Below are 20,959 nucleotides of genomic sequence, written 5' to 3' on the forward strand. Positions count from 1 at the left end.
TTATGTCGCCCAAAGTACGCTCGAAAGTAGTCGTCCTACTCCTCGTCCAAGCTGCTCATGGTGGCGTTCCTGTTCCTCTTTCCGCCCAGCTTCAACATGCTGAGTCGCTTCCGCACACTGGTCTTCTTGATCAGGCCTTGACCACCGCTGCCTTCCGATTCCAGATCGTGACTGGATGCCTGAGATGGCCGCCGGAGGTCTGCGGTGATGGTCGTTGTCGTCTTTGCACCTGCGGCCGCCGCGGCTTCGTCGCCGCTAAAGTGCCGGCTGAGTTCGTCGTTGGATTGGGCTGCCCGGAAGAAACTACCGCGCCGTGTAGTGTCTTTGCTCATGGCCCTGCTGCGAGGACTCGCAGGTAGCTCGATGCTCTGAGGGAATGCAGAAGAGTCTCGGTGGCCGTCAGACATCCTTCTCTTGTTGAGAAAGCTCAGACGTTTGCTTCGCTGATGAAGCGACACGGGTCGTGCGACGGAAGCTTCTTCTGCCCTGACACCATTCACGAGAGACGCGATGCCAGGTGTAGGTGTGCTGGTGCCGTTCGGTGACGACGGTGCCCTCCATGTTGGCGTGACACTGTGTGTATATTCGCGCAATGGTTGTGGCGGGGAGAAGACGGCCACCTCGGGCTCGAAGGTGCTTCCAAAATCTATGAGAGTTAGCTGCGGTCCATCTCAATGCCTGGGTAATACTTACAGCTCTGCAGCTCTTCGTGTCGGTGACGAAGAAGTGCGTTGTCACTGCGAGCGAAAGTCGCCAGACAGCGTTTAATCATGATCGCATGATCTACCAAGGCCATCTTGAGAGCTACGTCTTGAGGCTCAGCTTCCACCTTCTCCTCTTCTTCCATGTCGTCTTCATCTTCTCTCTCTTCACTGCCAAGATCGCTTGCGGCCTGCCTCTTCGGCTGAGGGAGCAACTGACGATAGCAAGCTACGCTATGTTCAGAGTTGGGGTTCACCGAGACACTAATGGCATCTAGCAGTAGAGCCGCGTTCTCCTCGTCGCCTTCAGCCACGCGGCGTTCCAACACTGTCATCTCCTGTGTCTTGCGCACAATACGCTCCAACGCCGTCTCGTGAGCAGTCAGCGCAACCTCAGACTGCTCAATGACCTCACTGCGGCGCAATATTGTCGGGAAAGGCTCAGCAGTGGTGTAGACGGTCTTCTCAGAGTAGTGCTCGTGCACAGGGCCCTGGGTGACCCTCTTTGTCATGATCGTAAACGTTTGTGGATGCGACGATAGCACGAATTCCCGAATCACCTGCGCAACCCTGGTTCTTTGGAACACTGGATGGCCCAGGTCACGATGAGGTGCGACATTCGAGATCACCAGATATTGGCCCTCGACTTCGTCAACGTCGCCGCTCGCGACAATGCGGGCGTTGGGGTACTGCTCTTGCATGCGGTCTGTGAAAGCCGAGCCCTTCTCACGAAGAGCGCCCTCGTAGATAAATTCCTTATCCCGGACGCTGGCTGGGAATCCGAGCCCTTTGAAGACCACCTTGAAATATTTTGAGCTAGCCCTGTCGCTCTTTGAGATTGTCTCATAGATGGTGGCTATCGCCCGTTGCGTCCGAGCAAGCTTGGCGAAGTCGAAGACATTGATCTCGTATTGTGTCTGCAGCTCCTTGTAGGCTGTCAATGCATTACTCCATGACTCCCCATCCTCAAAGTGTTTGATCATATCGAAGTAGATCTTCTCTTTGCGCTCGAAAGCCGTCTGCGACGGGAAATATGGTTCGAGCAGAGGAGTCGTTTGCTTGGTAGGATCCCAATCGTACAGATCGGCGTGGAGGCGCAAAGCCAGACCGGCTTCAGCATGATTTCTACTTGCAGCCTGAAAGTCGGCAAGCTGATGCACGTATCGAACAAAGATCTCCTCTTTCTGCATGTCGCGCAAGAACTCCATCAATCTCAGTTGGCTTATGAGGTGCGAAGCGTCGTTGGTGCTGTCACTGCTGTGCACAGCCGTGAGGAGATCCAGGAACTCGTCCACGGTTCCCACGAACTCCTGGAGAGCATCGTACAGAGGCTCGTCATCCGATTCCGACAAGGCGCCAAAACGCTCCAGCAGCTCACTCACAAACAACTTCTGAACGATGCTCTCCGTGAGTGGCTTGGTTTTGAAGAAGTTGTCCAAGCAATCAATGACCTCTGTCTGAATGGCGGACAGGTCTTCGCTCAAAGCCCACTCGCTGACGATCATGGTCTGGAGTACCTCGACGGCCATCTTGCGAAGCCCCTCGTGAACACTCAGGCAAAGCTCCACGATCGGCCCAACCAAGGTAGGGACGTACTGGACCTGATATCCGCCCATGCGTTCTAGGCCATACCGGTCTTGCTCTTCGGGTGTCGCATCCCAGCCGATGGCTTCCCATGTCGTTCGTAGTAGTTCGGCACCATGCTCTCTGACATCCCCAGCAATCTTCCAGATCGCGCGACGCTTCTGTTCGGGGAAGGTCTCCAAAGCCAGCGAAGGGCTCCCCACCAACTTGAGCAACGTTGTGAAGAACATTTTCCAAAGTTCGGTGTTGAACCCTTCTGCGTCCTCGGGGTCTGGCATGAAGGACTCAAGCATGAGGTCGGCAATGTATTGCAAAGCTCGCATCGTTGATTTGTGATGATAAATGCGCACGCTCAACCAGTCTTGCGGGAAGGCCTCTCCATTGAGGATACTAAGATGCACCTGAAGGAGGTTCTCTAACATCATTGCCAAATCGTCTTCGGCCAACTCATCCAGTTGCATGCCAGCCGCGGATGTCGATATTGCAGAAAGCACGGCGGCTAGTTCAGCAAGTGCTTCGTCGTGCGTAAGCTCGGCAGCCATTGTTTTAGAAGGGAAGGGGTAGGTACTCGGGAAGAGCAATGACAGGCGGTTGCGTGGTTTCTGTTCTACAGCCAGTAGAGCCAGATAAGAATCGATAATCCCAGGAATATGCTTTGGAACTTCGAGACCAAGATAGTCAATCTGGCTGGCCAGGACGGAGCAACACAACCGTATTTGTGCTCGCCATTGATCGTTAATCTCTGGTGCGTGCCCCCAGTGCGGCGTGATCCAGCGAACAGTGTTCGCGACAAGCACGGAACGCTGTTCGGGGTCTGAGAAAAGACCTATCCTGGAGTAGTTGATGATCAGGATCAGCTTGTATAGCACTAATTTGCCCTTCACATCGGCGCATGAGTCCACAAAGTCAATGGCGATGTGTAGGATCTCTTCAGCACTCAGCAAGCCGACTAGCTCAGGGAGCCATGTATGGAAGTGCTGCACTGCAAGCGTCTGACTACCGACCAGGACGGGGGACGTGTTGCGCATCATCGCATCCAGTGCCTTGAAAATGGACCGCAAGTGGCGGCTGAAACCCGTCGTGGAAGATTTGAGTCCTATGCCAGCCTCCTTGACCTTCTGCTGCCCCCTCGAGTGGGTGATAAACTTGAGTATATGGCGGACCACCTTGAAGGTTGCACGCAATTTGCGGGCTGTCTCGGGCTCTGTTGGGTTTTCAAGTAGCCTGGTGAACGACCGCACCAGACAAGGCGTGGCAAAGGGAAAGTTGAACTCGTTTTCCGCGTAACGGTCAACTATCGGCCCAAGATTGAATCGACGGTCATGCACAATGTCTAGCACCCGGACCAAGGCAGTGAAGACGAGGTCTTCGTATTCATCGTTGCCCGAATACTCGACCAGAATCCCAAAGAGCCCGTTCAGCACGTCGCTTAGCAGCTTGACCACCTCGATTTCAGGCACGAATATCAGCTGCCGTAACATTGGCGGTATGTTGTCTCGGGGCGTATCCTTCCATCTGAGCAGGCCTAGCACCACTCGGTCTTGGGAAAACTTAGTGCTGCAAAGGTATGTATCGACGAAAAGTGTGGCAAGAGGCCCAGTCACCTCGGCAGAGCGCTCGTTGTTACCGCGCGGCGTCCACGGTAGTGACAGATAGCCGCCTTTGCCGACAGGGCCGGGAAGAGGAGTTGACGTGTGCTCGTCAATTTTATAGAGAAGCAAGCCATGCGTGCCGTCGCGGACAAATGCCTGCTGATCCCATAAGGGAATGTGGGCGACAGCGAAAGGTGGATTCGGCATGTCACATAAGAAGAGGACAACATGCGCGTTACACACGTCGCTAGGCGATAGGGAAAGCCGCAGGATCTGGCCCCATGCCTCGCCTCTCTCGACTGCTACCGATTTGAATGTAGTCAAGGCGTCGCCATTTGACGATGCATATATGCAATTTTCGATGCGCTCTCCTGAGTTGAGGCGAACTTCGGCAGTGAGCTGAAAGTTGATCCCTTGCGTAGACACCGGCATGGGGGTGGCACTACCACCATATCGCGAGAGAAGATTCTGCCTAGCTAGTGTTGCTTGGTTGATGGTCAGGTAGATGTCCGAACGTGGTTTCGAGGGAGCACCGGAGAAGCCCATGCGATTCGTTTTGCTGACTCCCGATAGAAGTGTCGGTGTTGCCTTGATCAATGCATCCGCGTCAAGATGACTGAAGCTCCTTAGGTAGATTTGCAAGCGTTCGCCTCTGTTTGATTTCTCGTAATGATTCATCGGGCTGTACATGATTTCCCTGATGATGGGATCCCAGTCATCACCGTAGTCGGCTTTAATCGTAGGCTTCGGAGTCCGCGACCACATGCTCACCACCTGCTCGGACTCTTCGTCTTGTTTGACAACATTGTTGAGTTTGAGAATGCCCACTCCTAGGGTTCTCTGGGTTACTTGCGTGTCACTGACTGGACCACCTGCCCTTGTGCCAGCAGTGCTAGGCGGTCCATTGTCGGTATCATCAGTCGCAGGGCGTTGTTCGGACTGCTCGTTGACAGACTCCATTTTACCGGACGTACCCCGTGATATAGCTGATCGCGCAGTCTTGCTAGCCCACATGAAGCTCCGCCTAGAAGATTTGGTGCCAGGTGCCGACGGTGGCTTGACATTCTCCTTGCCGTAGCCATTGGGAGGGCCTGTTCCGGTTCTTGACGCTGGCTTTGCGACTGCAATGTGCTGCGAAGCCACGATTTTCACCACCAGATAAAGCTCAGACTCTGAAGAGGGTGCATCGCCGATATCTTGGGGCGCAATGTCCGCGAAGAGGGTGCTTGTCTGGGCATGTTTCGCTAGGCCCTCCAGGGTGCCTCCAGCAGCAACGTCTACCATGAAGGGTTCTGACACGCTAGCCAGCTTGCGGCTTGCGGACTTGCTCACCAAGCTGAATAGCAGTGACGTCTCCTCGGACGAAGAACCCGCAAACCCCTTGACGTCCAAGTATAGGTGGTGCCGCGTGCTTGGCTCGCTCGCTGTCTGCGGTGGCTCGTCTAGCAAGCTCATGACCGACTGCAATTGCGTTATCTCGACGGCCGAGTCATCGCCCGTGAGGACTCGACCTTGGGCTTGAGGGTCCCGAACGATGACATCTCCACCGCAGAGCTTGTTGACCTTGACCAAGTCCCAGACCGTCTTCTCGCGTAGCCGATCGTACTCGTGTGCGGTGAGAACGTTGTAGAGAAATTGCTGCCGGCTCAGATCAAGGTCGTTGATGAGCTGAGACAGCTGATTCAGACGGCCATACTGTCGCGTCAGGAGGAGTTCGTGGAGGTTCGTAGAGTGCCACTCCCTCAGGCATGAACCAATTTCGTCAATCAAAGGTTCGGACGCAGATGTCGGCGTTTCGTCACCCACTTTCAGCATGGGCACCGGTGCTGGTGGTCGCGGTGTGCTGGGGTCTCGTGTGACTGGTATAGACAGCTTCGCAGGAGGGTTGTTGGCAAGGTCCTGATGTGTTTTTCTCAATCCTGGCGAAGCCTGTGACGGCCCGTGGTTGTTAATGGCAGCGGCCCTTTCGTCGGTCGGATCGGTCTCGTCGTCGGTCTCGCCAGATTCGCCCAGCAGCTCTCGGACCTCCACGCAGCTTCTAGGGAAGATGCCACTAAATACGCGCGCTTCAAGAGTTTGTCCCTTGACGGATGTCAAGCCGGCCAGCAAACTAGGTGGCGCAACTAAATAGCCGCGCAACCAGTTGCCGTCCGGCGTTTCTTCGATCACATATAGCTCATCACCAATCTCGAGTGGTAGGTCGGCCGGGCTCGAGGGTGCGAATGGGTATGTCGCGATAGCGAAAGCAATTCGGGGCAGCGGCTGCCAGGGCATTGAGATCGCCTAGATCGTGTCTCAGGTGCGCTGCTTCGGGTGGTGGGAGAATGGCTCAGGAACGCGGCAGGATTCGTCGATCCAAGGCGCGCGCGAGGATGTGAAGTCGGGCGAGGCTCGACGGCGAAGGCATCAAGGTGCCCTTGTCTGTGCAGCAATGGAGTCGAGATTGAGTAAGGATATTAACGAAAGTTGACATGTAAATCTCACACTGGGCTGAGATGAGTTTGCTGGGCCGTCCAGGTCCGTACTTGGCTTGTTATTTAGCAGTCCAGTAGCTGCCTTCGCATCCAAATTTCTCGACGTCGTGCGACCCCTGAAGCAGCGCTTCTGGCTGGTGTACCTGGCCAGGGTCGTAGACAAACGGCTGCAAGCCCAAAAAATAAGGAGCCAGAAAACGTGGCCGACAAGCACTAGTCGCAACTATTGCAGTGCTAGTCGAATCATATCCATGTCTGTTTTTCCCCTCGAGTGACAGATCCAATGTTGATGCCTACCAGTAGTACAGTACGGAATACTACGGACGCCTTCAGGTACTTGAACCATAGTACTTGCATGGGATCTGTCTTTCGGTAGGTGCCGCCAGTGTGATCTCGGCGTATGTGACGCCAAGGGACAATAACTTGACTATGCACGAGATCGGGCATCGTGCCTTGTATCAATATTTGATCCTATGCACTATTATTACTCTAGCAATGATTGGCGAGGAAAATTATGGTTCTTATGTTAATAGTGAGCAGATCTCCATCAGACAGCATCCGTGATACCCACACAAGGTGCTCATGTCAAACTTTTGCAATTATAGTAGTATCCTGACACATCAGACAGGGTCAACGTTAGACGTCTTTATGGCAGGCTCACTCGATCAGTTCTGAGATATGCTTTGAAGTTTACATGTAACATGAAAGAATCATCGCCTATCTTCCAATGTCCTTGACTGAAACCTTGTATCTCTAGAAGCTCAAGACTATGGTGCAGGGTAGCCTCTTGCGCCCGACCTCAAATGTAGGTACTGGGATACTTGGTGACTACTGTGTTTGTTTGATTCTCCCGCACTCTCAGAACGTCCAATAACAAATACGTGATTGCATGCACTACCTAAGACGTTTATAGGGTAACATCGACGCCAGTAGATGACCACATGCACGTCTGGCCCGTTGCTTGCTACCTCAGGTACCTTACCTTACCTTACTGTGGCATTATGGCCGGCCCCACACCACGTGTCCGACGTAATATCCTGATGAATCGGCATCAAAGGGACTTTCGCTCATTTGTGTACATTTTTATTGTACCAGGCAGTGAATGCTTGTTTGTCGTCTCGCCCTCAAACCCAATCACACTCTGACGACACCGTTCGCTTGCTGACTGGTCAAACCAGCATCTGCCTGCTACTCGTTGACCTCCATGTCAACCTGCATGCGACCTCTCGTAGAAGGCCTGCCAGATTGTAATATCCCTCAGCGCGCAACACAGCGAAGTTGAGCAGCTCTTTCAGCTGCCCCTCTTGCTATCAACGACTGCTCGCCCGACGCCTGCAGTATCTCTTCGTCGTACTGACACAGGCGCGCGAAAGGTGCAACATCGCTCTTCTCCATCTCTCTGTCGTCCGACTTCCCCACGTCAAGCACGTGTATCGTCGATCATCTTCTGCACGTTAAACCCCTCTTAAGGTGTCATCGTCTCACGCATATTGATTTTCTTGACGTTCTTTCGCTATTTCCGATACCCAGGAAACAAGGGGACGGCAAGTGGCCATCATGGGAACACCATTCATCACTTTCCTCGAGCCTAGTAAGCTCGAGGGATACATGTCTAAAGCTGCCCGAGAGAACCAACCCAGTGCCATCCCCAAAGCTTTCCTCGATGCCATGGAAGTAAGGGAACAAGTCTTCGTCGAGGAGCAAGGAGTGGCTGCGGAGAACGAGTTTGATTCAGATGATTCGCGGTCATGCCACTGGGTCGTCTACGCCAGCGTGAACAAGACTGAAGAGCTGGAGATACGTGACGAGAGTGGCGCTGTCATCCGACCACGCAAAAGCTCAACGCGTTCGGTGCCTGTGGGGACTATTCGACTGGTACCTTTCCCTCACGATCCACATCCAGTGGATGGCGGCGAATACTGGGACGGTAAGCTGAAGGGCGAGGAAGACAAAGTCACCGGTCCCACCGGCCCTCAGAAGCCCTACATCACCGACCGTCCAACAAAGTATCACGATGGAAAAGAACCGTATGTGAAGCTCGGTCGGCTGGCAGTGGTGAAAGAATTTCGTGGCCATAGACTAGCGGGCCTGCTAGTCAAGACTGTCCTCAGCTGGCTCAAGGCGAACCCTGCTTTCTTCAACCCAAGTATCAAGGAGATTGGTCTTGAGAACATGGGTGCCTTCAATGAGCGCGACATTCCCATCTGGAAAGGGCTGGTCTGTGTCCATGCGCAGGAACAAGTTCAGGGGTTGTGGGCCAAATGGGGTTTCCAGCTCGACGACGGGATGGGAACGTGGATGGAAGAAGGCATGCCCCATGTTGGCATGTTTCAACGTCTTGAGGTGAACTCGGATCAGATTAGGATTTAGATACCAGGTATTGCTGCATGCATCATGTGGGGGATTGGGGGATATGAGCATTGACGACTACGACCACAGCAGGCTTGATAAAAGACCATGATTCATTGGACGTTCATTTCATTTGCTCCTGTGAGCTCGGTTTTTATTGAGACTCTAGAGCGAATTGGAGACAATCCGTAGCCGCGTTCCCAAGACCCGAACGCAAAATGCACTTCTGAAAGATGCCGTATCCACGCCAAAAGCCCCCCCCAGAGGTAAGATCCCACGCCAGTTTTCGCAGCCCCAAGTTTTTGCTGCAAAAAACATAAACAAGCGCTTTATCGGTTGGACTTTGCCACACGCTCCAGCTCATCCTTCTTCTTGATAGCGTACGAGTTGCTGCTACCCTTGGCGGCGTTGATCAGCTCCTCAGCGAGGCACTCGGCGATCGACTTGACGTTGCGGAACGAGGCCTCACGGGCACCGGTGGTAAGCAGCGAAATGGCCTGGTTGACGCGGCGCAGAGGCGACACATCGACGGCTTGCCGACGGACGGTACCGGCGGAACCGATACGGGTAGAGTCTTCGCGGGGACCGCAGTTGACAATGGCGTCAACGGCGACCTGGACGGGGTTCTGGTCGGTCATCAGGTGGATCTGTGATAGCTCAAGTCAGCCGTTGTCCTCTGTTCTCGTCCATTGGTCTTGGTGGTTCGGGTGCGACGTACGATCTCGAAAGCGTGGGCAACGATGCGGACGGCCATGAGCTTCTTTCCGTTGTTGCGGCCGTGCATCATGAGCGAGTTGGTGAGACGCTCAATGATGGGGCAGTTGGCCTTGCGGAAGCGCTTGGTGGCATAGCGGCCGGCGGAGTGAGGAAGGTAGACGGGGTTGCGGAGGGAGATGTAGTCACTATATTCCCATCTCGTTAGCCGGCCAATTCCCAAACATTCAGCATCCCCTCTCCCATAGTCTGATTCCCTCTCCATGTTGGCTCTCCGGGGTCGGGTTTTCGGTAGGTAGAACGTACGTTAGGGATATGTCGCGGACCTCAACATCGTAATCCCACTTGTTGAACAGCTTGATGTTGCCGACCTCCTTGACGACATCCTTGGGGAGGATCTCGGGGAGAACAGAGTTCTCGACATCAAGCTCGCCGTTGTCAGACATGTTGGCGGTGGTGCAGTCGTGCTCGTGCTCGTGGGCGGATTGAGACGAAGAGGAGGGGGTTGGACTGCCGTGTTAGTATCGTTGCTGAAGTGCGGTCGCGACGTTCGCTTGAGTGGGAATTTTTCCTTGGTGAGGTCGGAGGTGGGCTTGGTCCCAACGAGGGTTCGAAAAATGGGTGGTGTGGGTTTTGGACCAATCACAGACCACTAAACTTCAAGTACGTACCGGCACACCTCATATGCTTAGGGCACGGCTGCCCTCGCAAACTCCGGTTGTACTGCACCCGCGATTCAAGTGGGATTATGACCTTCTCGACTGAACGCCTTGTCCAAAATTTCCGTTCCCTCCACACGCCCGTTGAACGACAACACATCCAGACAAAATGGTACGAAGCCTGCATCTCCTAATCGAAGCCGACAATGACGCATGACGGCGACGGCGATTATTCCCAGCGAAGATACACCCGGCTAACCTCTTGCGATAACAGGCGCCCACCGCAAAGAAGCAAAAGAAGAAGTGGTCCAAGGGCAAGGTCAAGGACAAGGCCCAGCACGCTGTCATCCTCGACAAGACCACCTCTGACAAGCTCAACAAGGATGTCCAGTCATACCGCCTCGTCACCGTCGCTGTTCTCGTCGACCGCATGAAGATCAACGGCTCGCTCGCCCGCAAGTGCATTGCCGACCTCGAGGAGAGGGGCATCATCCGTCCCATCGTCACCCACAGCAAGATGAAGATTTACAGTATGTTCAACTCAGACAGCCCCGGAGCGTACTCGGAGAGACCTGTACTAACGAGTCAACCAGCCCGTGTCGGTGCTGCCTAAGTTAATGGCTCCACGAACTTGGTATTGGGATATGGCGTCGGGATGGCCTGCTTGATAAAAGGCCCGTAAGGTCAAGGGACGGTGTCAGGCGGAAAAGCCTACAGGGACATCGTTTTTTGCAATGAATGCTCATGGACCGGATTTGCCTCCGAAACGGCGACGAAATGAAAATGACGTTAAATCATCCAAACTCCCACATTGCCCGTGCATGTCTATACTTGCCCCTTCGGAATACGGCATATCCGGGTCTTCCAAGATCTTGACAGCAGCCTAAGTCTGTCTGATCCAATTTGCCACTCTATCTGTCACCGTGTTGACACAAAATTGTCAGTTGCCTTCCTTTCCCTGGTGCTTCTGCTGCTTTGCCACCTTGATTAGAGGATGTCTGTTTCCATGGAACTGGCGAACCAACTACAGTTTTGCTCGACTCATAACTCCTTAAGGGTAGGTGATGAGTGATTTCGCAATGCCATGAATCGCATATTGTCCCCGTCAACGCTTGAGGCATACTGGTTGCTCCTGTGAGACATGTGCTGAATCTGCGGAGATCCAACCAGTGGACGACTACTCGAAGGATTTGATCGCCCGCCTTTTGAGTTACGAGATCGCCTCAACAAAGCCTCCAGCCTCAAGCATAAAAAGAGGTCACCCTCTCGGCAGCCCAACCAGGCTCGGGCTCCCCAATTGAGCGCCAGACCAAGTACTACCTACTGTCGTCTACCAGCATCACGGACTTGTCCGATGCGACGCGCACACCCTTCTATCATTCGCTCGATAATTATCAGACACATTAGCAACAACCGTGGATAGAAGGAGCGACAATGTTGACCGTGGCCGAGAGTATGAAATTATAAATGGTATCGCGAAGCTTGGGGAAGGGGAGCTGGGGAGCTGTGGAGCTGTGGAATGAATGAAAATCAAGTTTCATCATGTCCCATATCATATCGCCTGTGAACAGAACGAAGAACACCAACTCGAAGTAACTAGCAATCAAATCAATGGCCATAGACACACTGCGTTGGCTCACGACCAAGTAAGGCTGCAATCACCATAGTGATATGCATTGGCAAATGTCGTTTGGCTTGTTGTCTGCGTACTGAAAACAAGGACTGGCGATATGAACTCGCAAGAGTCTGAGGAGATGAGGCCCCCCCGTCTTAGCTCGGCTATCTTCGATCGTTCGTATTCGTTGGGTCGGATCCTAACATGATAGCAAAACGACGATGAGGCTATGGTTGCGATATTAAAAGGAGAGTGACCGGCGACACACGCAAGTATCAATTGACTTAATCGGCCGTGATGCTGCTCTCAACACAGCGAAATGGTTAAGCCATCGACGGGCAAACTTGTTACGCGATGGCCGGGGCACACCGCGGTTAGATATGGGCGTCCAAAGGGGTGCCGACGCGCAATTCAACCATGTCTGGGCAGCGAGAATGAACCGGCATCAAGCGGACCCACATCGATCTCGCGGTGTCCGAAGGCTTGGCTTGGGGTAGACAGAATAATGGGCTCAAGGGCAGCGATCAAGAAAAGGGGTTGAAGCGAGAGAAGACTGTTTGTGACCTGCAAGTCGAGCATTTGGGCTGGATAGAATTTGGTGCCGCATTTGGCTCTGGCGGTGCTTGTTCATGAAGGTCGGAAAACTAGAGCACATTGTCGGCAATTGGTAGCTAATCCGAGATTCAATGTCGATACCGGGGCTCGCCTTGCCGCAACCTTTTTTGACCCATTGACTGGGATAGAATGGCCTTGTGGCCTCAGGCTTCCAGGCGTTGTCAGGGAGAGCTGGGGATTGACCGTCCGCGGGCCGTTGATTGGATCCGAAGCGGTAGTGCCCCACCTGGGTGAGCGCTCGCTATCAAACTTGGCCGCCCCTTCCCGGCTGCAATTTTTTCCCTCAGGATTTATTTGGCTCGACACCTCCGAGAATCTTTCTTCCTTTCTCCCACACATCCTCCGTTTTTGTATCCAATCTCCCCTCAGTCCTTTCTCCTCACAGCAAGAGAAAGTCGTCAAGATGTCTCCTACCGATAACAAGGTCCTGGGCATGCCGGTAAGTTGCCCTGAACCGAACGCCGACAAGAGCGCGCCTACGCGACACCGACATAGTCGAGCCGCCCGATGGTCATTGAACAACGAGAGAATCCATTGGAATGGATAGTCCATTGATTCAAGCACACTCTTGTGACATTGCAACCATCGGAGACGTGTCCTCGCTGATGTTGGGCTGGCGCGCGCTTGTCGAGCCGACGGAAGCATCTGTCCTTAAAGTGCGCATCGGCTAACTCAATTCACAGCCCTTCGTGGCGGACTTCCTGAGTATGTTCCATTACAGCATTCAGCGCGCGGACGTCAATATTCTCGTCGACAACATCTAACATGATCAATAGTGGGTGGTGTCTCCGCCGCCGTCTCGAAGACTGCTGCCGCTCCCATCGAGCGTGTCAAGCTCCTGATCCAGAACCAGGTCCGTCCCTTTGTCACATCTACCACTCCGCAACGTATACTTACAATGATTAGGATGAGATGATCAAGTCCGGCCGTCTCTCTCACCGCTACACTGGCATTGGTGACTGCTTCAAGCGCACCGCTGCCGATGAGGGTGTCCTGTCCCTGTGGCGTGGCAACACTGCCAACGTCATCCGTTACTTCCCCACCCAGGCCCTGAACTTCGCTTTCCGTGACAAGTTCAAGAAGATGTTTGGCTTCAAGAAGGAGCGTGATGGTTACGCCTGGTGGATGGCTGGTAACCTGGCCTCCGGTGGTGCTGCCGGTGCCACGTCCATGTTGTTCGTCTACTCTCTGGACTACGCCCGTACCCGTCTTGCCAACGACGCCAAGCACGCCAAGACTGGTGGTGCCCGCCAGTTCAACGGTCTCATTGACGTCTACCGCAAGACCATCGCCTCGGACGGTATTGCTGGTCTGTACCGTGGCTTCATGCCCTCGGTTGCCGGTATCGTTGTCTACCGTGGTCTCTACTTCGGCATGTACGACTCCTTCAAGCCCCTCCTCCCCAAGAGCCTCGAGACCAACTTCTTCGCCTCTTTCGCTCTCGGTTGGTGCGTCACCACCGCTGCCGGTATCGCTGCCTACCCTCTTGACACCATCCGCCGTCGCATGATGATGACCTCTGGTGAGGCCGTCAAGTACAAGTCTTCCCTCGACGCTGCCCGCCAGATCATTGCCAGCAATGGTGTCAAGTCTCTGTTCAACGGTGCTGGTGCCAACATTCTCCGTGGTGTTGCCGGTGCTGGTGTCCTGTCGATCTACGATCAGCTCCAGCTGATCCTCTTCGGCAAGGCCTTCAAGGGTGGATCTGGTTAAACCCATTCCACATGACATTTCCTGTATAGAAACTTCCGTGGCTGTTTACGGTGAGGAGAGTTGGGAGATCGGGTTCGCTCATTTCGATCGACATGTATTTGGTCTCGGCAAAAAGGGAGAGACGTGGATTCGGCAGACAAGGGAGTGCAGATATCCAGAAGTGGTTTACAAGACCGACTTTATCTCTGCGGGTTAGACTGGCATCGGCATGGCGTTATTCGATTACTGGCTTTGCCGTCCTTTCTAAGTCGCTGTAATATACATCTACGCAATTTTCCCTTGTTATAACAACTTGTCTTGCGCGTCTCCGTGCCATTCTGATGCTCATCCTCGCGGGCCATCTTCTTCTCCAAATCACGTGACCTTGGAAGCTACATATCTGTGACCCCGTATCACTGCCACGCGCACCCGTTCGTAACGCGTCTACGCCTAAGACCGGTCATTCACGAGAGGAGCCCCCCAATGCCTCCGCAAAATAACAAAGCGAAGGCCGCGCGTGGTCATCACCCGGGAGCCAAGGCTCCATCAAATGCAGTTGAAGATGACTCTGCCAGCGACCCTTTCGCGTCTGAGGTAGAGGAAGACGTCACCACATCGCGTCAATTGCCTCCTAGGCCACTGTCGGACGAGGCAGAGAGCTCGGATGACAAGACGATACCCCGTGACTTACTCACCCGTCTCCTCCACGAGTTCTTTGCAAAGGATACAACCCGCATATCAAAGGACGCGAATGCATCAGTCGGCAAGTATGTCGATGTTTTTGTGCGGGAAGCATTGGCTCGGACGGCTGTTGAGAAACGGTCCGGGTTCTTGGAGGTGAGCAGCGTCTTCCGAGGCGTGCATCACTGGGTTCTGAGCTGACGGCGTGCCTAGGTCGAAGATTTGGAAAAAGTGACGCCTCAGCTTATGCTTGATCTTTGAGCTGCTTGAGAAGCAAGTCCTTGTCAATATGTTCATGGTGGTCTTTCAATGACGAACGAATGCCCTGAATCCCATCACCTGTTCGCACCTCGCCATCTGCTGGTTATTCAACAAATGCGAACGAATATCTGTGGCTACGGGACGCTTGGCACCTCATGCTGTCTGCACACCCAAGAACCATGCATCCTCGCATTGCTCAAGCTGTCAGCCGAATTGCATATGTACGCGCGATCAATAAGGTTTGAATCGGCCTCACTCATGTTGCGCTCGCCAATTAGGTGACAAGCCGTTGGTCGATGATTCTGCAAAGCTGCGGTTCGCAGAGTTGTCATTCAACCTGCAGGTAGTGCTTGAGGAGTCGCACTGGCATGGTTTCACGACCAACTGATTAGGAAGTATTACACTCCGAAATCAGCAGACTCCAGTGGCCAGAGCATCAACACATAAGACCTAATTAGGCTATCAATAATCACAAGTATGGGCCATAATTTGAATTCAAGTATATGTCTACTGCCCCATTCTAATATGTCATTAGTATGGATTTCTGGAGGTGCTGAGATGAGTGTTGCAGGGGTGAAACCGGGAGCGTCTCGCATTTGTACGAGGCTGCATGTGGAAGGCCGTCAGTCCGCCTGCAGCTTGGCAGCGACCAGCCTCGAGATCATCTCATCCTGAACGTCTCGGTGTTTTTGAAGGGCAATGGGCAAAGTCTGGCAAAAATCTACGCATCCCGCTGCAGAACAGCTGTATTATCTCCAGCATAAAAATGAGGATTTGCCCATGGTCGAACCCTTTCGAGCCCAGGGCTGATGCGCGTATGTACAATAGCCAAGCGCCTGGGATTGAGCGCCACGATACTCCCAGACAGGTCGAGACGTGACCTCAAACTGTTTCGTTTACGGAGTCGCCTCTTGCCGCGGCCTCACTGGCTTCCGGTACCGTGTCTGCTCTCCTGAAGCTGTTTGGGCTCGACCTTGGCCTGGCTCCTCAAACACTGGACGATGGACGGCTCGCAGTCGTTCCGTGAATGTCTGTCGTGTGCTTGAAATAAGAAAGACTGTCTCCCGCTCATGCTCAACCAGTCTGCTTCATCCTCATCCAACTCCTTGTGAAGCTTGACGGTTGTTTCCTTTGACATTTCATTTTCCTTTCTTTCACTTCCCTCTTGTGTTTTTTGATAATACCCATTGAGTTCTCTTCATAAGGCCGGCCTTATTGTGAACCTGTCGCTACCTACTCTTCCGTTGCATCAGCTCGATCTCTGGTAGATCCAACATCTTCTCCTTTCACAGGCGCCCCTTCACACACCAGCCAAGCGCCAAGATGTTCTTCCGCTCGTTCGCATTTGCAGCTGCGCTGCTCAGCATGGCGCAAGCGCAAGGTATGTTCCTTCTCTCCCTCAAATGTCAAAGAGTGTACTGACATGGGATCTCAGCTGTGGATGTACAGGTCGTCTACGTGGGACAGAACCCAGCGAACAATGTGACGGGTCTCAAGTACTGGCCCGAGAACATCAAAGCAGAGCCCGGGACCATGGTCCAGTTCCAGTTCTGGACGGGCAACCACACCATCACACAGTCTTCCTTTGATAAGCCTTGCACCCCTTGGACGCCAGCTGCGAACGAATCCAGCACCCAGATGGAAGCCATCAAGAGCGGCTTCCAGCCCGTGGACGCCAGTTGGATGGATGGGAACATCCCCACGTACACCGTCATGGTCAACGACACGAAGCCATTGTGGTTCTACTGTGGTCAGGGCGCCCATTGCCAGAACGGCATGGCCATGGTGATCAATGAGAAGTAAGTGGACACCCTTTTCTGACCATTTCTCGCGACAATTGCTGATTATCGCAGGGCGGATAGCGGCAAGACCCTGGCAGAGTACAAGCTGGCAGCGGCCACTGTCGGCGACGGCGACGGCGGATCCGGTGGCTCGAGAGACGACGATGCTAGCGACGGGTCCGATGGTGGCAGCTCAGGAGGCGACACTGGCAGTGGCTCTGGTGACGGCTCTGGTGACGGCTCTGGCAGTGACTCTGGTGACGGCTCTGGCAGTGACTCTGGCGACGGCTCTGGCATCGGCTCTGGTGACGGCTCTGGCAGTGGTTCTGGTGATGGCACCGACGGCGAAGACACCCCTGGTAACATTCCCGGCGACGCTGATCAGGTCGGCAACCCGAGTGCAGCCGCCACGGCATGGGCATGGACCACTTCGATGTTACTGGTGGTCGGCGCTGCTGCGGCACTGATCTAGAGATTGCGAGTTTGTACGCCAACAAATATTCGGTTTGGGCGATCTCCTTGTGTCAGATTTCGGAGGAGTTGGATGATAAACAGGTCAAGCTGCTCAATAGCGCTTGCAAGATATTTTGAAATTTCGTAAAAGACACAACTCAGATTCACATAAGTATGCACCTACCGACTTTAGACCTTAGGGATCTTCCTTTTGGCCCTTCCCCTTTGTGCCGGGGCGCAGAGCTGCCTCCTGGGCATCTTGTCCAGCCAGCCCTCTTCCCTCTTCAAGTAGCCGACGCGGTGGTATTTCTTGCTCTTGGCGAAGAAGTCGACCCAGTGTTTCAAGGCGTTGAACGTCTTTTCCTCGGCGGCTGCTCGCTCCTGCTTCTTCATCTCCTCCATCTGCGCCGTCGTCCAGTATGCGTCCACTTCGGGATCGTCGATGGGCAGATACATCTCCTCCACGCCCCGCATGTCAGGCACGGCGTCTTCGGCAAAGCAGCCCGTCACGTAGGCGCGCGCGGCATCGCGGCCGCCGAAGTACTGGTAGGAACCGCCGGGGCCGTAGATGTGTCGCGACACGGAGACGTCGTAGATGGTGCCATTGATGGCGAGATACAGTGGCTTTTCGGGATCTGCGCCGTTGTGCTGCGCAAGCTCTTCTGGGGTCATGTACATCGGGCCAGACTGTAATCACTTGATCAGAATGCGGTTCCAGACCTTGGGGGGCAGAGTGCATTTGGGAATGCCTTACCAGCCTCTCCTTCCAGTAGACAGTGCGAGCGTACTCTGGTAGTTGCACGCCGCCCCATGTCCAGCTGCTGCCGCCGGTTACGACATAGCTGAGTCCGCACGAGGCGACGATGATGAAGCTCAATACGCGGAGAATGTCGAGGTAGAAGCTGGCCTTGTCGTCGTCGTGCGCGTCGTCGTGTATGCTTGAAGGCTTGGTGTGTTCTGGCTCAGCCTTGGCCTTGCGCTGACGCAGCTCAGAGTCCGCCATCGCCTCTGACTCTGATGATGTTGACTTCTCAATCGTTGTCGACGATGTTCACATTTGCTCGAGGTCTGGCTTGGACAAGGTGGCTTTTGCAATGACGGTCCACCCCACATGCTCGCATTCGTGCTTCAGGCGACTAGTAATTCATGCCGCCGCCCCCGGAGCAAGTGGATCCGCCTTGTGCAAAACCCCCATTTGGAACTTGAAAGGTTCCTCCCCAACTGGACTAGAATAAGCATATGGAATTGCAATGAACAGGCAAGGTGAACTTCTTTATATTGCTACGAAAGTCGAAAGAAGCCGAATAAGCTCAACCTTCATCAAGAGTTGTCCACGATGAGGCACTCACGCAGCGGACTGCAACTCCAAGCGTGTAGGGTAGGCATAGAGTCATGGTAGTGGTGTCGTTGTCCAGGCAACCACCGCCTTGGCGGGAAGTCAGTCCATAAACACGCAATCATACCTCCGCGCTCTGAACCCCGGCCTGCTCATCAACGTGCCAACGCCATCCGAGACCCTCCCGCAACTCTACCTTATGCAATTTGTCCCTTTTTAGAGGATCATCAAACGCTAAATAACAATCCGCATGCCAATCGACCAGCCAGCCGTAAATATGGATGACGAGTCGAGCCAGCCAGGCTCACCAGTCGGCAGGCCCCTCCAGGCTATCAACGCCAACGCGCAACAACGCGATTCCCTCAGCACCGTCCACGACAAGATCAGCCAGTTCAACAGTATGAGCATTGCGATGCAGTCCAAACAGCTCGAGCGCAAGACAGCCGACGCAGCCCTGAAACGCGCCATGATCGGGCGCGAGGAGGCCGAGGTGGAGTTGCGCAAGTGCAAGGAGGAGCTGAAAGCATTGCGCAAGGCTGTCGACGAGGGCAAAGAGCGCGAGCGTAGGGTCGGTGAGAGACTGGAGACTGTCATGGTTCGCAAGCACCTTTATGACCAACCGCACCCAAGTTGCTAACCCACAGCGCAGGAGAACTATGGCCGAGCGAAGGAGACACACGCACACACACAAGCTCTCTGGGAGAAGGAGATCCGACGCGCAAGGAAAGAGACGTTCAAGACCCAATCTACGCACGTCAAGTTACAGGAGGAGCTCAAGACAGCTCGCAGCGCGACCAAGACCCTCGAAGAGACCGTCGAGCGCGAGAAGAAGCGAAGCCACATGCGGGAGCAAGATGCTTTCGAAGCGCGCTACCAAATGGTGGGCGTCCAGGAGAAGCTCGAGCAAGCCCTCGCGCTGATCAAAGTCGTTGAGCAAGAGCGTGACGCCTACAAGACTGCAGCTAAGAATGAGGAAGTCGCGCGCATCGCAGCCGAAGGCCGCATCCCCCTACCTGTGTCGCACGATCCGCTAGACGAATTCGCATCACCAGCAAAGAAGACACAAATGAAGAAGAGGAAGCTCAGCGTCGAGCCACGGTACTCACTGTCAACATGGGAGGTCGAAGCCACATCGGCTGCCGAGTTGGAAATCGAGGACCTGACGAGTCAGATCCAATGGGAGAGGCAGCGCGCGGACCGAGCGCAGGAGATGATTGATTTCCTGCGAGCGGAGTGCGAGATGAAGTTCTGTGCCTGCGGCAGAGCACGAGCGCAGATCAGCCGGGACTCGTCTGCATATCAACTTTTGAAGGCCTCTGAACGCCACAGCGAGCCAGCAGAGGAGGCTATGTCTGAGGACACGGAGGAGCAGCTCTCCGACCACCCAGACGAAGCCCCGAGTGAGCACATGCTAGAAGCAGAAGACGATGCGACGGAGCGACCTCTACAAATTATGCAACAAGAATTCTCGAGCGACAACATCCCGATGCCACCGCTTACACCCAGCCCATCACGACCCGCCGCACTTCAGCCTTCTCCCGAGCTAGCCCCCGTAACGTCCAAGAAGGGCCCACGCCTGAGCACAGTCTTCTGCCCTAGCGAAGGGGTGTTTCGAACTGTCTCGGAGCAGGACGCCAGTCTGCTTGAAGCACAGGAAGAGGCGCAAGTCATCGTCCAAGATGCGGATCCTCAAAAGGCAGATCCATCGCCCTACGAGCATGAGGAGGAAGAGACGGAGGAGTTGCCCACGCCTGTCGAGCCCGAAACCGAATTGGACTATACGTCGTCAGCCCGCCTGTACGCACGCACCCCATCCGTTGAGCCCCCGTCGTTCGCCATGCTGGGTCAGCAGCGCACCTCGTTGCTCTCATTGCTTAACGCTCCACATGGGGGCGCCCGGGGCCAAACAATGCCACATGTCCCAATGGTGGAAGATCCCGCTGAGGCGGCAGAATGCCAGGACGAGGAGCAGCCAGATGAGGGAGTGCGCGAACCAGACTTCGAGCCGCCGCCTCGTGCGTCGCTTGAAACACGGCCGCATACTTCAACAGCCCTTTATGGGACTGTCACAACGACTGTCCCTCTCCGAAATGAGGACGAACAGCGCGAGTCGTCCGTGTCCTTCAACGAGAAACTGCGCACGCCCTCCAGCGGCAGCACAGCCAGTTTCGACACAACAAACCCGGCGCTCACGCCCACGATGTCCCGCGAGCAAGCGCTCGCCAAGATCCGCGAGAGGCGAGGTCGTGCCCGCAGTGCTCAGAACGGATCAGCCCCGGCTAGCAGGAATGCCAGCCAGGGGAAGGATAAGAGGGATTTGAGCGCACCTACAAACAAGGTTGCTAGCAAATCGAGATGAGATTGACGAATCAGCTGTGTTGGATTTCAGGCATTCAGCAAGGTGTTTTGCGCAGCAAATGGCGTTCTGGATGATTCAGGGGATTACTTCAAT

The 20,959-nt window shown here is 54.4% G+C and overlaps 8 protein-coding genes across 8 annotated transcripts; 5 read left to right on the forward strand and 3 right to left on the reverse strand.

Annotated features, from left to right (window-relative positions):
* Positions 1 to 35: 35 nt before the first annotated feature.
* On the reverse strand, positions 36 to 6,151 carry J7T54_004825 (Dedicator of cytokinesis protein-like protein; the record flags this gene model as incomplete). Its single annotated transcript, XM_051503522.1, has 2 exons — positions 36 to 646; positions 694 to 6,151. 2 exons carry the CDS (start codon positions 6,149 to 6,151, stop codon positions 36 to 38), a joined length of 6,069 nt encoding a protein of 2,022 aa, XP_051365135.1.
* A 1,757-nt stretch (positions 6,152 to 7,908) lies between these two features.
* Positions 7,909 to 8,721, forward strand: J7T54_004826 (uncharacterized protein; the record flags this gene model as incomplete). The annotated part of the gene is made up of 1 exon (XM_051503523.1): positions 7,909 to 8,721. One exon carries the CDS (start codon positions 7,909 to 7,911, stop codon positions 8,719 to 8,721), a length of 813 nt encoding a protein of 270 aa, XP_051365136.1.
* Positions 8,722 to 9,029: 308 nt separating this feature from the next.
* Positions 9,030 to 9,860, reverse strand: J7T54_004827 (small subunit ribosomal protein S5e; the record flags this gene model as incomplete). The annotated part of the gene is made up of 3 exons (XM_051503524.1): positions 9,030 to 9,347; positions 9,419 to 9,602; positions 9,721 to 9,860. 3 exons carry the CDS (start codon positions 9,858 to 9,860, stop codon positions 9,030 to 9,032), a joined length of 642 nt encoding a protein of 213 aa, XP_051365137.1.
* A 382-nt stretch (positions 9,861 to 10,242) lies between these two features.
* J7T54_004828 (uncharacterized protein) lies at positions 10,243 to 10,686 on the forward strand (the record flags this gene model as incomplete). Its single annotated transcript, XM_051503525.1, has 3 exons — positions 10,243 to 10,245; positions 10,348 to 10,603; positions 10,667 to 10,686. 3 exons carry the CDS (start codon positions 10,243 to 10,245, stop codon positions 10,684 to 10,686), a joined length of 279 nt encoding a protein of 92 aa, XP_051365138.1.
* A 2,020-nt stretch (positions 10,687 to 12,706) lies between these two features.
* J7T54_004829 (uncharacterized protein) lies at positions 12,707 to 14,016 on the forward strand (the record flags this gene model as incomplete). Its single annotated transcript, XM_051503526.1, has 4 exons — positions 12,707 to 12,742; positions 12,987 to 13,008; positions 13,080 to 13,156; positions 13,210 to 14,016. The coding sequence occupies 4 exons, from the start codon at positions 12,707 to 12,709 to the stop codon at positions 14,014 to 14,016; spliced, it is 942 nt and encodes a 313-aa protein (XP_051365139.1).
* Positions 14,017 to 16,260: 2,244 nt separating this feature from the next.
* J7T54_004830 (uncharacterized protein) lies at positions 16,261 to 17,190 on the forward strand (the record flags this gene model as incomplete). The annotated part of the gene is made up of 3 exons (XM_051503527.1): positions 16,261 to 16,318; positions 16,373 to 16,736; positions 16,791 to 17,190. The coding sequence occupies 3 exons, from the start codon at positions 16,261 to 16,263 to the stop codon at positions 17,188 to 17,190; spliced, it is 822 nt and encodes a 273-aa protein (XP_051365140.1).
* A 170-nt stretch (positions 17,191 to 17,360) lies between these two features.
* Positions 17,361 to 18,174, reverse strand: J7T54_004831 (Membrane steroid-binding protein-like protein; the record flags this gene model as incomplete). Its single annotated transcript, XM_051503528.1, has 2 exons — positions 17,361 to 17,858; positions 17,926 to 18,174. 2 exons carry the CDS (start codon positions 18,172 to 18,174, stop codon positions 17,361 to 17,363), a joined length of 747 nt encoding a protein of 248 aa, XP_051365141.1.
* Positions 18,175 to 18,784: 610 nt separating this feature from the next.
* On the forward strand, positions 18,785 to 20,866 carry J7T54_004832 (uncharacterized protein; the record flags this gene model as incomplete). The annotated part of the gene is made up of 2 exons (XM_051503529.1): positions 18,785 to 19,102; positions 19,157 to 20,866. 2 exons carry the CDS (start codon positions 18,785 to 18,787, stop codon positions 20,864 to 20,866), a joined length of 2,028 nt encoding a protein of 675 aa, XP_051365142.1.
* Positions 20,867 to 20,959: the final 93 nt, after the last annotated feature.

Source organism: Emericellopsis cladophorae (genome assembly GCF_022114955.1).
Source record: "Emericellopsis cladophorae strain MUM 19.33 chromosome Unknown NODE_5_length_938552_cov_118_678949, whole genome shotgun sequence".
Taxonomy (NCBI): domain Eukaryota; kingdom Fungi; phylum Ascomycota; class Sordariomycetes; order Hypocreales; family Bionectriaceae; genus Emericellopsis; species Emericellopsis cladophorae.